The sequence below is a fragment of the Mastigoproctus giganteus genome, chromosome 6 (assembly GCF_048544385.1).
Source record: "Mastigoproctus giganteus isolate SK-2022 chromosome 6, ASM4854438v1, whole genome shotgun sequence".
NCBI lineage: Eukaryota > Metazoa > Arthropoda > Arachnida > Uropygi > Thelyphonidae > Mastigoproctus > Mastigoproctus giganteus.
This window is the reverse complement of record NC_143580.1, coordinates 141259603-141274538: the sequence shown is the minus strand read 5'-3', so window position 1 is coordinate 141274538 and position 14936 is coordinate 141259603. Positions and strand designations below refer to the sequence as shown.

The 14936-nt window shown below is 36.1% G+C and overlaps 1 protein-coding gene across 1 annotated transcript in view; it reads right to left on the bottom strand.

Moving 5' to 3' along the window:
- Nucleotides 1-455: 455 nt before the first annotated feature.
- Nucleotides 456-14936, bottom strand: part of LOC150084623 (uncharacterized) — a 174065-nt gene continuing 159584 nt past the window's right edge. Inside the window, exon 8 of the mRNA XM_090375360.1 lies at nucleotides 456-973. Coding sequence (XP_090231486.1) covers nucleotides 485-973 — 489 coding nt within the window. The 3' untranslated portion in view covers nucleotides 456-484. The remainder of the gene's footprint in view (nucleotides 974-14936) is intronic.

Below are 14936 nucleotides of genomic sequence, written 5' to 3'. Positions count from 1 at the left end.
CAAGTTTTGGTTATACCGTTTGCTTAGCACATACACACAAAATAAGCATATTTATTCCCACCCACCCACCTCCATTACAAATGACTTTTAAACTGGACTGAAGATTTTCGAGAGTAGTTAAATTAAGCAGCACTTTTTTTTCAAAGTATAAAATGGAAAAAAATTGATTGCATTATGTGAACTTCGTAATAATTGCTGAAAACATGTTTATTCTTATTCATACTACCACTTGTGATGAAATCACATAGCTGTGCATCATAGTGATTAAGGTTTCCATAAAACTTCTCCAGGTATTTACATATACACAAAAGAATAATAAATTTCTATTGTTTCGGTATCATGTACAATTATTTCTTGTCAATACTATTTCCTCTATTATAGAGGGTCAAGCAAAATAAGCACCAGAATGACCAATGCTGGAAATGTTTTTTTCAATGTCATTGAACATCAGGAAACATTAAATATTAGAATTAGGTTAAGAGCACTAAATTGTAGTTTCAGTGCTGGTGGATGATCCATTTCTGGTTCGATAGCAATGTGAATCAGAACTAGAGGATGATTCACTCCGCCTACGTGAATGGACACAAACTAACTGATTTCCTGCACAAAGACAAGATCCAGAGGTCCACCTAGTCTGAGTACTTTTATCTTTATAATCTGCAGGATGTTTTATGCATCTACAGATATAACACCAGTTTTGTTTTCTAGCAGTTCTTTCTTTTGTCCTCTCTTCTAAAACTTTGGCCATAATAGCAGCTGACACATAATCTGGAGGAGCTGGACTAGAATTTGAAGTATGAGTTTCTGGAGGACTGACAGGTATGCTGCTTACAGAATATACCATAGCAGTTGGTGGAAATGTAGGTATAGGTACCTTAATTGTGCGTACCTCAGGAGTTCCATTAGTTTGATTATCCCGCTGGGATCGATGACTGAAATGCAGTTTTACCTTATCTTGCAAGTCAGGTGGGAACTATTAAATATATAGAAAATAATATTTCAAATTAATATTTTACTCATCTAAATTATACTGTTAGTGGCTATTTTAAAAGAAAGTTCATGAGAAGAATAAACAAATAGACAGTGCTCGACTTACATCAATCAGTGTTTTGTCACTATCAAATTGCTATGCATGTTCATGACAGTAATTCCAAATTTATTATTTTAAATTTTTCTGAGACAGTATAAATAAAGCAATAATATAGGCAAAATATTTTAAAAATCAGCGTTAAAAAAAAAATTATTTTAAAAACTCATTTTTACAATTGACAAGAACTTCATAAATTTTAAAATTAATATATAGTAAGGTATTTGCCATATAATTCAAGGAAGCCAAAGGCTTTGCTGCACTGGCAAAAAAAACAAACAAGTTGATAAGAATACAAATTGTATGCTTCCCTCCTCACACAGGTAACTATCCAGTAGACTAGTGGTTTTCAACCTTTTTTTTAATAACGGCACCCCTAAGTAATTTATTTTATATTGCGACACCCCTATTCAATTTTCTGTTTGTGTGTATATATACATAATATTAAAATATATGTTATTTATTATAATAATATAATTATAAAAATTTACATTTCATAATACAAATTATGTATATACCATATTTCCCCATGTATAAGATGCACCCTTTTTCGAAAAATTTGGGGTCTAAAAACTGGGTGCAACTTATAGTTGTAGTGGTTGTAGATTTTTTTTACTTGCATTTCCCACTTTTTTGTGCTTGTTGTCTTTGCGCTCATTGTTTCACTTGTTACCTCAAATGGCTCAAAAAAGATTTTCTTAGTGCTGAATTCAAGTTAAAAGTGATCTAGTTTGCAAAAGTGAATGGAAATCTTGCTGCTGAACGTAAGTTTGGTCCTCCTCCTCCAACTGAGAAAACAATCCAAGACTGGCTACGGGAAGAAGAAACCCTACTGAAAACACCACAGCAGAAGACGGCCGTGAGAGGCAAGTCATCAAAATAGCCTGATTTAGAGAGGGAATTGAAGATATGGATTGAAGAGCAAAGGGCAATTGGAATTCCTATGTCCACAAAGATGGTTCACCATGAGGCAAGAAGAATTGCTGATGAAAAAGAAGTTACTGATTTCAAAGGAGGACACAATTGGTGCTTCATGTTCATGAAATGGAATGGACTAAGCATAGGTACACGCACCAGACTTGCCCAAAAGATGCCTGAAAGCTATGAGCAGAAGGTCCTCGAATTTCATTGTTTTGTCATTCAATGTCAGAAGACACATCAGTTTGAGTTGGGACAGATTGCAAATATGGACGAAGTCCCCCTTCAATTTGATGTCCCAAGTAACAGAACTGTTGATAAGAAGGGGGTGAAAACTGTAACTGTGAAGACAAGTTGACATGAAAAGAGCCATTATACAGTTCTAGCTTATTGTGCCGACCGAACCAAGCTGCCTCCTATGCTGATTTTGAAACGCAAAACAATGCCAAAAGAAAACATTCCTTGAGGAGTGATTGTCCATGTTAAAGACAAGGGTTGGATGGATCAGGATGGGATGAAGATCTGGTTTGAGAAAGTTTGGAGCAGGAGACCAGGTGGGCTCTTACACAAACCTACCCTATTGGTGCTTGATCAGTTCAGGACACACATAACAAAAAACACAAAGAAGATTGCTGCAGAGCAAAGAACAAAACTTGCTGTCATAGCTGGAGGCTTGACAGTCCAGCTACAACCACTTAATGTCAGCATTAACAAACCCTTCAAAGCTGCCATGAGAGACGAATGGAACCAATGGATGAAGTCTTCTGGGGACAATTTGACACCAGCAGGAAGAGTGAAGAAACCAACTATAGGAGAAGTTTGTACCTGGGTGAAAAGATCCTGGGATAATATTAAGATTGAGATCGTTGTCAAGTCATTTGAGAAGTGTGGCATTTCAAATGCCATAGATGGAACTGAGGATGAGGCAATATATGAAGACAGTGATTCGTCATCAATCACAGATGAGGACAAGCTAATGGATGGGAGTTTTGACAGTGATGAAGAGTTGTATGAATTTTATGATGAATAAAACTTGAGTTCAATAACTTTATGTAATACATTTTTTTTCAAATTTCGAGCCCCAAAATTAAGGTGTGTCTTATACATGGGAAAATACGGTAATTTTATTCTTTATATAGAGGCACTAAGTAAACATCAATTATAGATCACCACAAAATTAAAAAGATACTGTACACCTTTTTATAATGAAATAAAGATATAAATAAAAAAATAATAAGTTTAAGTAACTTAAACCAAAATTATGTGGCACCCCGGTTGAAAACCACTGTAGTAGACCTGTGAAATTATTCAAACTGGACCTGCGAGGGCAACTTGTTCCAACTATCATTGACTTGCTGGCTAAAAAAAAACTTACTACAATTTAATGTAAACCGCAAAACCTGTAATTTGAATTTATAACCCCTAGTTCTGGAATTGTTTAGAACAGTGAGTATTCTACCTTTATTCATATTAAGAATTTGCAGATAAAGGAACCAAGGGGTGGCAGTGATCACAGTGTACTGATGTGGGATTTACTTAAAGATATTACTACGATCTGGGGTAAAGGGAAGGGTTTTTGCTTTCGTAAAGGTATAGTGGTCTCAGACAGTTTTTAAATTCTAGAGTGGAACCAACTGATGATGTTACCAATAGCAAATTCTAAATGGGAAGCATTCAAGGAATTAATCGTAGAAGCTACTAGGCTTTTCATAAGGATTAAGAAATACTGTTCAAGATTTAGGCCTAAATGGATGTCAGATGGATTAATGAGACCCGTGGCAGAGAATAAAAATGCATATATATTATCAGGTGACACAGAAGCCTATGGTAGGTATAAGCTAGTCTGTAATCAAGTCACAAAGGAGGTTAGGCAAGTGAAAGCAGATTACTTCTTTACTTATATAAACTAGAAGAAAGGGGATGAATCAGATTGGTCCACTTGATATTGATGGTCGACTGTTATTGATCCTGCTCAGATAGCTGACAAACTGAATAATTATTTTGCATCTACATTCACACGAGGAATTCTGTAGGGAAGTGGAGGGCAGAACCTTATTAAACTCTAACATGGAGCTTAATAATTTATGCTCTATGTTAGACTGAGAGCAAAGTGGAGGAGAAATTGTTGAAGTTAAACATAAGAAAGGCACTTGGGCAGGATGGGATCTATCCAGTTATATTAAAGGAGGCAGCAAACCCTTAGCTATAAGAGTAATCTTGGACTCAGGAGAAGTCCATACAGACTGGATATGTGCGTATGTATCCCCAATTCACAAAGGAGGATCAAAGGGCGACACAAGTAATTACAGACCTGTTAGTTTAACTTCTCTTCTGGGGGAAAATAATGGAGTCACTGGTTAAAGAAACATTGCAGGATTATCGAGAGAGAGAGAGAGAGAGAGAGAGAGAAGACAATTGAGACGCAACATGGGTTTGTTAAGTGTTGTCTGACAAATTTGATTGGATAGTATGATGTGGTTACAAAGGAACTGGATGCAAAAATTTATTTTGATATCATATAGATCTTAATGATGAACAGAAAACCCACTACACAATTATTATGGGAGACTTCAATGCTAAGGTTGGAAAGAGAAACTTTTTTTTTTTTTTTTTGTAGTTGTTGGCGCATCGGCTTCTGTGGCCATAATGTACCTCCCAAGGTTTTTGCAGTACTTTGATCCAAGCCAGAGGCGGGATCCAAACCCACGACCTTTGGGTTGCCAGGCAGGCACTTTACCCACCCGGCTAGCCCGGTTGACTAAAGAGAAACTATAGGAAATTTTGGAATTGGTGAAAGAAATGCGAAAAACGTGAAAGACTTGTGGAATTTGCAGAATCTAGAGAAAATGTCAGTAACAAACTTTTTTTTTTCAAGAAAAGGGTGAACAGAAAGTGGACACGGAAGAGCCCAAATGAATTAATAACTAATGAAATTGACTTCATCCTTGCTAACAGAAGATATATTGTGAATGATGTTACCATCCCGAACAAGGTAAATGTTGGAAGTGATCACAGAATGGTAAGATGCACACTTGATATAGGTGTAAGAAAGGAAAAAACTGACTCCAGTAAATAATGCGAAGGTCTTTCAGATAACAGAAGAGGATAAAAAGCAGTATGTACTGGAATTTAAGAACAAGTTTGAGCTTCTGCAGACTGCTCAGACCAAGATATCGACGAGGAATATGACAACTTTCTGAAAGTGATAAAGCCCAAGAAACCTATAGGTAAAAAGAAATCAAAAGAAGAAAAAATGAATCAAGAAACACTTGTCGTGATGAACACAAGATGACAAATGAAAAGCAAAATAAACACTGACAAGGACAAAATTTAGTATATTGAGTTATGCAAAGCTATTAGAAAGAGACATACAGAAAGACAAATGATACTAAATCTGAAGAACAGTGATGGTGTACTTATAAATAGCAGAGAAGGCATAATTCAAATAGCAGAAGACTATTATAAAGTATTATATAAGGAGTAAAGGAATAATGCCAGCAGTGGGGAAGATGGATCACAAATTAACAACACATACAACATACCCGATATTTGCATTAGTAGCTTAAATTTATTTAGCCTTAAATTTATTTAGGCTATCAACTTCCACAACAAATGATGGAAGTCTGTTCCACCAATCAACTACCCGCTGGCTAAAGGTAAATTTCCGCACATCTATTCTAAGAATTGTCTTTCCTCAATTTGAATCTGTGAACCCTCAGGTTCTTAATCTGAGCAAGAGGAAGAATCCCATTCAAGGCTTTGTACAACTCAATTAGATTACCTTGCAGGTTACTCTTATTTTTCTCTTTAGATTAGATTACTCTTCAGGCACTGCAATTTGCAGAACTTAAGCCTTTCTTGGTAAGAGCACCCCTTTGTGCCCTTCTTTGTTCTAGCAACTCTACATCCTTCCTAAAATGAGGCCTGCAGACCTGTACACAGTACTCTAGGTGTGGCCTGAGTCTAGGAAAGTTTATCACCAGCAATTTACTGCCGCGTCAGTTTATTGCATTTTACCATCTAGAAGCAATGAGATGTGTTTGGTCAAATCATAAAAAGTTATTTTTTATTTTAGTTTCTGCCTTAAGCTATAATTAGCATATTTTTGGAATTCCGTGAACTGTGAGGGAATAGTATGGAAATAAAAAAAAAACAAATGTATGGAAATATGTAATTTAATAGGTAGATTATGTATTTTTTGTTAATACTTTGTTCTTTTTTAATGCAATCAATAAATTTCCAAATGTTGGGATGATAAGCAGCGACTTGTTCCTCAAATCCTCTATGCCACCCTTCAACAGAATTATTCGTTCTTGGTAATCCTTCAAGAACAAGCTGGCATACGTTCCACATTTCATGGGAATACTTTGGTGGTCGACGATGTCGTCTAGTTGGGCGTCCAATCCATGTATCCTCAAAATAATCAACAACTTCTTGCGATTCTGGAGGAAAAACACCATTTTCACACAAATGTTCAAAACGACCGTCACAATTGGAGTGGGCACAAATGCAATTGCTGCCAAAATTTGCATATTTAAAGTAAAATTAGCATCAGTTTCATAACATTGTTTCAATCCATTATTCTGAATGGAACGAAAAATACATTGTGAAAAGTGGAAAAAACAACCCTGTTGCAAAGAGTCAGGAAAGACTTCTGTAAGCATTCATCATCGCTGTCTCAAAATCTATAGTTATTGATTGTGGGGACATAGCCGGTTCCAATACTTTCGGCTGCTGTAATAGAGATACATACGTTTCCTCAGACTTGTTAGGCAATAATGCATAAACTAATGGAAGTGATATTTTGTGCTTGAATCCATGTATCGTATACAGCTGATAAAAAAAAAAAAGGGAACAGTTTTGAAAGTCCCATCGGCATACCAGTGTTCATTTCACGCTAACAATTTCTTTTCATACTGAAAATTAACATACGATTGTCCTCGGGTCCAGAATCAAATTGTAGAAACAATTCTCCATTGCATGATGTTTTATATTCTTCTGTAAAAACTATGTCTCTATGATGCGTTGGAAGAACTGGGCCATCAAGATTTTGATTTCTTATATTTCGGATCATTCATTTCATTGTATCTTCACTTGGAAGCTGCTGCTTGGCTACAGAGTCTCGAAACATTTTAAATAATACTATGAGGCGTATTATTTGTTGTTTCTGCATAAGTTCGAATGGTATCAAGAAGTTGTGCTGCCTCAACTCCTGCTGCGTCTCCACAATGATTGTGCTCCTTCCATGTTTTAACAATGGTGTTATCTACCGTAGTAACTCGAGCGGCACATATGGTTTTTTGGTAATTTTGACACTTCCAATGAATTTTTTTTTCATTTTGCCTGTCTTTATAAAATAAATGTCCACCTACATGATGCGTTCACAAACTCAAAATAAGAAAATGTTGTGATTGTAAGAGATATAAACATAAATGCCTCCCTAATCGGCATGCCCTACCCCCACATTTGTCAATGCCAAACTTCAGTTGCTGTCATTAACATTACGGTTACTGTCATTAACAACCCTGCCAACCTTTGTATCATCTGCAAACCTGGATATTAAAACTGATATACCTTCATCAATATCATTGATAAATATACAAAACAACAATGGGCCCAACACTTAACCCTGGGGAACTCCATTAATAACATTTGTCCACGAAGAGCAGTGTCCATTGTTTACCACTCTCTGCCATCTCCCACTCAACCATCCCTTTATCGATTGTAGCAACTTACCCTTAATGCTATACCTCTCCAATTTGTACAGCAGTCTTTCATGTGCAACAGTAGCAAAATCTTTCATGAAATCCAAGTATATGATATCAAAATTATTCTTGGCATTCAGTTCCTTTGTGACCACATCATAGTATCCAATCAAATTTGTCAGACAAGACTCCCTTAACAAACCCATGCTGTGTCTTAACTAATACTGCAGACTTGTCTAGATGATCCTGCAATGCTTCTTTAACCAGTGATTCCATTATTTTACCCGGAACACAAGTTAAACTAACAGGTCTTTAATATCTTTCCTGATGAGGTAAAACATGCATTGAAGAAAATGAAGAATCAAAAAGCCCCAAGTGAAGATGAAGTTACTGTATAGTTGGTAAAATTAGGAGGAAGAGACAACACAGAAACTGGCAAGACCCTTCACAAAATACATCAGGAAATTTTTGACGCCCAAGGAGTAGAAAATCATAATTTTGCTGCGTGAGAAAGGAGATAAATCATACATTGGAAATTATAGACCAAGTAGCTTGTCCCACATCTACAAGTTGTTTACAATGGTCATCACCAACAGATTAGAATCAACCAAAAGAGCAAGCTGGCTTTAGGATAGGATTCTCAAATATGGATCACCTTCCCATAATATCACAGCTAATAGAAAAAGCAAATGAATGTAAAATGCCATTATGCCTGGCATTTCTGGATTATGAAAAGGCATTTGACTGCATCTGCATAAGGCAATGTTTTGGGCATAGGAAAGACAAGGCATAGACATTCCCATATATTAGATTTTTTTGAAGAAAATATGCTACCTCCTTTATTAGATTAGAGAAAGAAGTAGTAATTTTAAAATTGAGAAAGGAATTCGACAAGGAGAGTACCTAAACCATTTACGATTTTCAGATGACATTGGGATCATAAATCATGAGCCAGAAGAATTAGGAAAATCTTAATCAATTATGCAGATTTAGTAAGGATTTCAGACTAAAGATGAATATGGTTAAAACAAAAGTAATGATGAACAAGTATGCCACTGGAAGTTATATAATCATTGAAGGAGCAGAAATTGAAAAGATGGATTCATATGCTTATCTTGAACAAGTCATTAGCTACAGTAATGATAAATGGCTGAGAGTCAAGGGAAGAATGAATTTCGGATGGATAGCATTCAGGAAATATTGTCACATACTGAGGAGCAATATCCCAATTTGTCTGAAACATATGAACCAACGTATACTTCCCATCATGACTTGTGGAAGTGAAACTTGGGCACTCACCAAAAGAATGGAAGAGAAGCTGAAAACTACAGCGAGAAGAATGAAATAAATTATATTAGGAATCAGACTGTTGGATAAGAAGAGAAACATATGAATTAGACAGCAAACCCAAGTATTAAACCAAACATTCTTATCAAAACTAAACAACTGAAATGGACTTGGGCAGGATACAGCTCAAAGACATGATGACAAATGGACTAAGAAAATAACAGAATGGCCCAAGAGGAGCTAAAAGAAAACCAGAAAGACAACAACATAGATGGACAGATGAAATTCAAGAATTTGTGGGCAGTAGATGGATGGCCATTGCACAGAACGAACTGTAAAGTTGCTGGAGAGGCTTTCATCCTGCAGTGGATTGAAAATGACTGATGATGATGTCAGTCTCAACAGCCTGTGAGAGCAACGTGTTTCAGCAATCAACGACTCACTGGCTAACAGAAAACTTCCTACAATCTAATCAAAACCTTAATCTCTGTAATTTGAATTTATGCCCCCTAGTTATAGAATTCCTCTTTCATTCATTTTGCTCTCTTAGAGCCTTATAAACCTCAATAAGGTCACCTCTGAGGTGCCTTAATTGCCAAGCACTGTACTCCACATATTTGGAGCCTTTCTTTGTACGGTCGCCATTTTGCTGATCTGACCATTCAAGTTGCCCGTCTTTGGATCCTTTCAAGAATCTCAATGTCTTTTCAGATGAGGTCTGCACACTGACCATCTTTGAAGTTTGTTCAAGTCATCTTGAAGGAGTGCTGCTTGGAACTGACCATTAATAACTCTACCAATCTTTATGCTTTCTGCAAATTTTGACAGTAGCCCCACTCCTGACATTACACCAATCTGAAGAACATTGATTAATCACAGCCTTCTGCCCTGCAGCCACACAACAAGCCATCTTACTGGATAATGGCTTATACGGTAACCTCTCATGAGGTTTGTGAATTAGCCATCACTGAAGGTGACTCAGCTTGGGCAGTGAATAAACAAAGTGGTGTGTTAAACTTAGTAAGACACTTACCAAAACTCTTAATATGACTACAAAAGCACACAGAACAAGAATTTTGCATAGACAGATCAGAGGAGGAGTTGAGTTAAATCTAGAGGTTTTTTCATTTGGTAATGTTCAAAGGTTGGACTGTTAATGATATGTCTTTATCAACATTGACACCAGCTTCATGATGCAGCTGGATGAAAACATCCTAATCTGTTATGAGCAAAGAATTGAGTTCTCCACCTCAATAATGCAACTTGTCTGGCAAAACATATATCATCCTTTTGCAGCTCCCAAAAAAATGAAAAAAAGCAATGAAGGGTTTCTGTTTTGAGTAAACAGTTCTGTGAAAAGTGCACAGAATGAGTTACAGAATTGTTTCAAACAGCAGTATGGTCATTGACACATTTGTCTTGGAGTCCAACAGTTCCTTCAAAAAAAAAAAAAAAAAAAAATTGAACGAACTGTTGCCTAGGGCTCAATATCATTAATTATATATATATAGTAAACCTTTGATATTCACAGGGTATATGTTCCTTAAAATTGCTGTAAATATTAAAACTGAAGCCTTAAGTAGACTTTTTTTTTTTTTTCAGAAATCAAGACAAATGATCATAGTCAATAAGAATTAAAATGTTTGTTTATTATAAAAAAAATACAACCACTATTAATGTTTTATAAGAAGAATAAACAAAAAAGTTAAATAAAAAAAAAAAAACACATAATTGACTAACTGATGTTATTAAGAAGATAATGAGGATAACAATAATAAAGGAGGAAGTGACTTACAAAAGTCTGAAGGCAGAAAAGGTACAGCTGCAATGGTCCGAAACTTATTATGGATGTCTGTTTTATCTTCCATTGCAAATTCCGATAGGTCTCCTTCTCCATCCACCAATCTAATTTTAGAGTACACTTTATCAAAGGGTTGATTTCAAGAATCATCACAGCAGGGCCAGCATGAGCCTTAGCTCTGGCTGTGCCCAACAATTTTATCTACAACTGAATCACTCATGTCATGACTATTAGTTGATGTTTGTTGTTGGCTCTGGTGGTAATTGATGCCCAGATTCCCTGGGTAAGTCTGTCCTTGCTTGTAAGTCAGAACCTTATATATATATATAAAATCTCTGCAGGTGTCTTAAATAACAGCTGAGACTTTTGAATTGCATAGCTTTCTTCAAGATTGTTGAAACTATCTTCTCCCACAAGTACTAAATGCAATATATTCAGTGCCCTTCTACTGATGAGATGCCTTTCAGGTATTTCACTATAGACAACAGCTTCCTCATCATGTCCTCTAAATTGATGGTTTGATTTCACTTAGAGATTCTTTTATATTTGCTATACAATCAGTGATATTCTACTTTTTCCTCAGTGAGGAAAAAGTACAATATCATTGACTGATGCAAAGGAAATGCTCTCCATCTGGACCAAAGTTCTTGCAAATGTGCAGTTTTTTCTGGAAGCTAGCCTTTTTTTCTGTTGATTCTGGAAGCTAGCCTTGCTTGTAAAAGCTACCAGCAGGGGCCACCTCTAGGTACCAGCAAAACAAATGCATGCTTGAGGTAGCACTCCATCAATTTACAAAAACAATAATTTATAATGTGAACTTGAATAAATGTGTTAAGTTATTAATTAAATCAGGAATCATTATTTCATGATTACTTATGTGTAACTGTGTATTGTGCCTCCCTATTGGGTTGAGCTTCCATGTAGTGTCAATGCCAGTGCAGTGGTTTAACGATTAGTGTTACAAATTACAGCCGCATTATGCATTCTTTTAACATTACCAGTATTAGCAGTTTCTCAAAACTGAAATTATTAAAAAATTGTTTGAGGTCCCTGTCTCAAAATTGTTTATCCAGGCTCGCACTAATTTCAATTGAAAGCGGGCATTGCAAAAAATTTAGATTTCTCAAAATTATTAAAATCCTACTCAAGCATAAAAGTCAGAAAAATCCAGTTTATAAAATTTTTTTCACTTTTTGAGAAACTGGACACAACGGAAGACACTAATGATTTTCATTCACATTAGTGATCATGGATCAGATAGAAGGTTTTTATATAGTTTGTATGGTGATGGGTTTTTCCATTACTTTGAAAATAGGAGTGTAATATAATGGCTGTAACTCATACCAGTATTCTACCATAACAAATGGTGATTGGAAATGATGTGACCTGATATCATTTGAAGATATGGATTTAAATTAAAAAATCTAGCCACTCAAGAACAATAATAAAAAGATTCTCATCTCATCTCATACATACTCTGGGAACGAGATTATAAGTGTGAAGATGTAGACTTCGTGAGCTCTTGCAAATGATGTTAATTTTCATTGTTAATTACTTAAATCATATTTAACCAGAAATCACACCTAGACTAGAGCAGCAGGAGTGCTGTGGCTTGGGGTAAGAACTGAAGGGGGCGATTCTCCAATGCATCACAGCCTAAACAAATGTGCAGAGGAGGATGTCATTGTATGCACTAGGTGCAGAGTGTGTGTCAAGAAATTAGGTGCCAACTCAGTGTTCTGGTGGGCATCTATGAGAGTTTGAAGAGTAAGGTAGATGCCCTCGAAAGAATTAAAGTGGGGGACCCATCAAGCTCTCAGCTGCACAACCCAACACCAGAGCTCACTCTTGAGCATCAGGCAACACAGATGCAACCTTCAGGACAGAATGCACTGGTCCCACAGGAGCTAGTTATTGTTGGTGACTCTATTGTCAAGGAGACAGGATATATATTGTACAAAAAGGATAGGTGGAACAGGACCAAGGTATATCTACCAGGGGCCAAAGTAGATGACCTTATGAAAGCAGATATCTTTTCAGGGCACAAAGAGTGATATTGTTGTATACGATGGCACTAATGACATTTAGAGTAGGAAATCTGCAGATTTACTTGGCAAGTACAGGTCAATGTTGAGAGAGAGGAAAAAAAAAAAAAAAAAAAAACTGTGTACTCTTGTATGCACGAAAGATGGTTTATTTTATATGAAAACATCTATTGTGGCACTAGAGTAAAACCGTTTAAATTTTTGAACAGTTTGATCGAAACTTGCTTACACTACTTAGAAGGTTGATGTGTCGATCAAAATCTTATTAAAGTCTGCATTTTATCCTTGCATAATATTCTGCTCTTATTTTTACATATTACTACCTGCTGCTTACTCTACTGAATCAACGTTAGTGTCATTTAGGAAGCGACGTCATTTGCATCATTTTAAATCTAACAGCCACCTAATAGGAAGTTATGTCAATTGTCATTTCCATAAAATTTTGTTACTGTAAGAAAATTTCGTTACCAATCGATTTTACTCTAGTACCATCATAGATGTTTTCATGGGCTTGTTAACAGGAGAGATTGTTTCTATAGGGATGGGATACACTTAAATAGAAAGGGTGCAAGAATATTTGCTAATGCTATCAAGGTAGTGTTAGGTGGGTTGGAAAACTGTAGTTTGGGGCAGGATTCACAAACAGACAGATTAAAATAGATTAACAGTAGGCATAGCCATCAGTGAAAGTATTACTTGCACTGCTTCTATTGGAATGAGCAGCAACCCGGAAAGCAAGGTACTGGGAGTCATCAGGGAACAAATAAATACATGGGTTGTGTTAGGATAACTAAGAGTAAGAATAGGTGCATGTATACTTGTATGTACACCACTGCTAGGAGCACAGTAAATAAATTTGATGAACTTGAACTTGAGGTGCTGATGAAGACTTCAAAGGCAGATATTGTTGGGATACTGGAGACGAGGTGTCACACAGAGATAAGGAATGCAGAATTGGAATTTGGGGGAGTACAATGTATATAGAAAGGGAGGAAGGGTCACACAGTTAGTTAAGAAACAAAATATGTAGGTTATTGCAAATGCATCATTTTAACATAGCTATCTACCAAAGTAGTTAAATTAATTAAATTGGCATCATTTTGGTTATATCTCATATTCTGCCTTCACAACGAGTTGCCATGGTATTGTACTACCTCGAATAAATAACATTTCACCAGTGCAGAAGACTATTGTTATTTATAACCAAAACAATGCCAATTTAATTTAACTACTTTGGTAGATAGCTATGTTAAAATGATGCATTTGCACTAACCTACATATTTGTCATTCTACCTTGTAGCATGAGGCCTTTGCCCTTACTTTATAGAAACACAAAATCTAAGGAAGTGCATCCAGCTAACATGGGTGGACAATGTAATGTTGAGTCCAGTTTGGTGTGACATAAGTACTAGGAAAGCAGGAGTGTGTTATAGGCCTACTGACTCTGATGAGTACAATGAACAACTATGCAGAGAAATAAAGTGTGCCAGTAAATCAGATTGTCTTGTAATGGGGGATTTTAACTTCCTGATATTGAATCGAACTTATGCGTTGGTCTCTTGCACACTAGCAAAGCTTTTGTGGATTTATTGGATGAATGTTTTCTACAGCAGCATGTTCGAGAGGCAACTAGAGGGAGTAATAACTAATTAATCTAATCTCTTGATCTAATTATCAGCAGTGATTTTTTGTGCATTAAGAATCTGCATATAAAGAATTCACTAGGTGGTAGTGACCACAGTGAGCTGATGTTGAATTTACTTAAAGATGTAACTACCATCAGGGGTAAAGGAAAGGGTTTTTGCTTTTGTAGAAGTGATTACAGTAATCTCAGGCAGTTTTTAAATTCTATACAATGGGATCAACTGATGTTACCAAAAAGCAAATTTTAAAAGGGAAGCATTCAAGGAATTACATTGGAATACTAGGCTTTTGTCCCAACTAAGAAACACTGTTCAAGGTTTAGGCCTAAATGGATGGCAGATGAACTAATGAGACTCATGGCAGAGAATAAAAATGTATGGGATCCATAAAAACTATCAGGAGAGGCAGATTACGAGACATCTTTGGCAAAGGATGCAAAAAGGACCAGC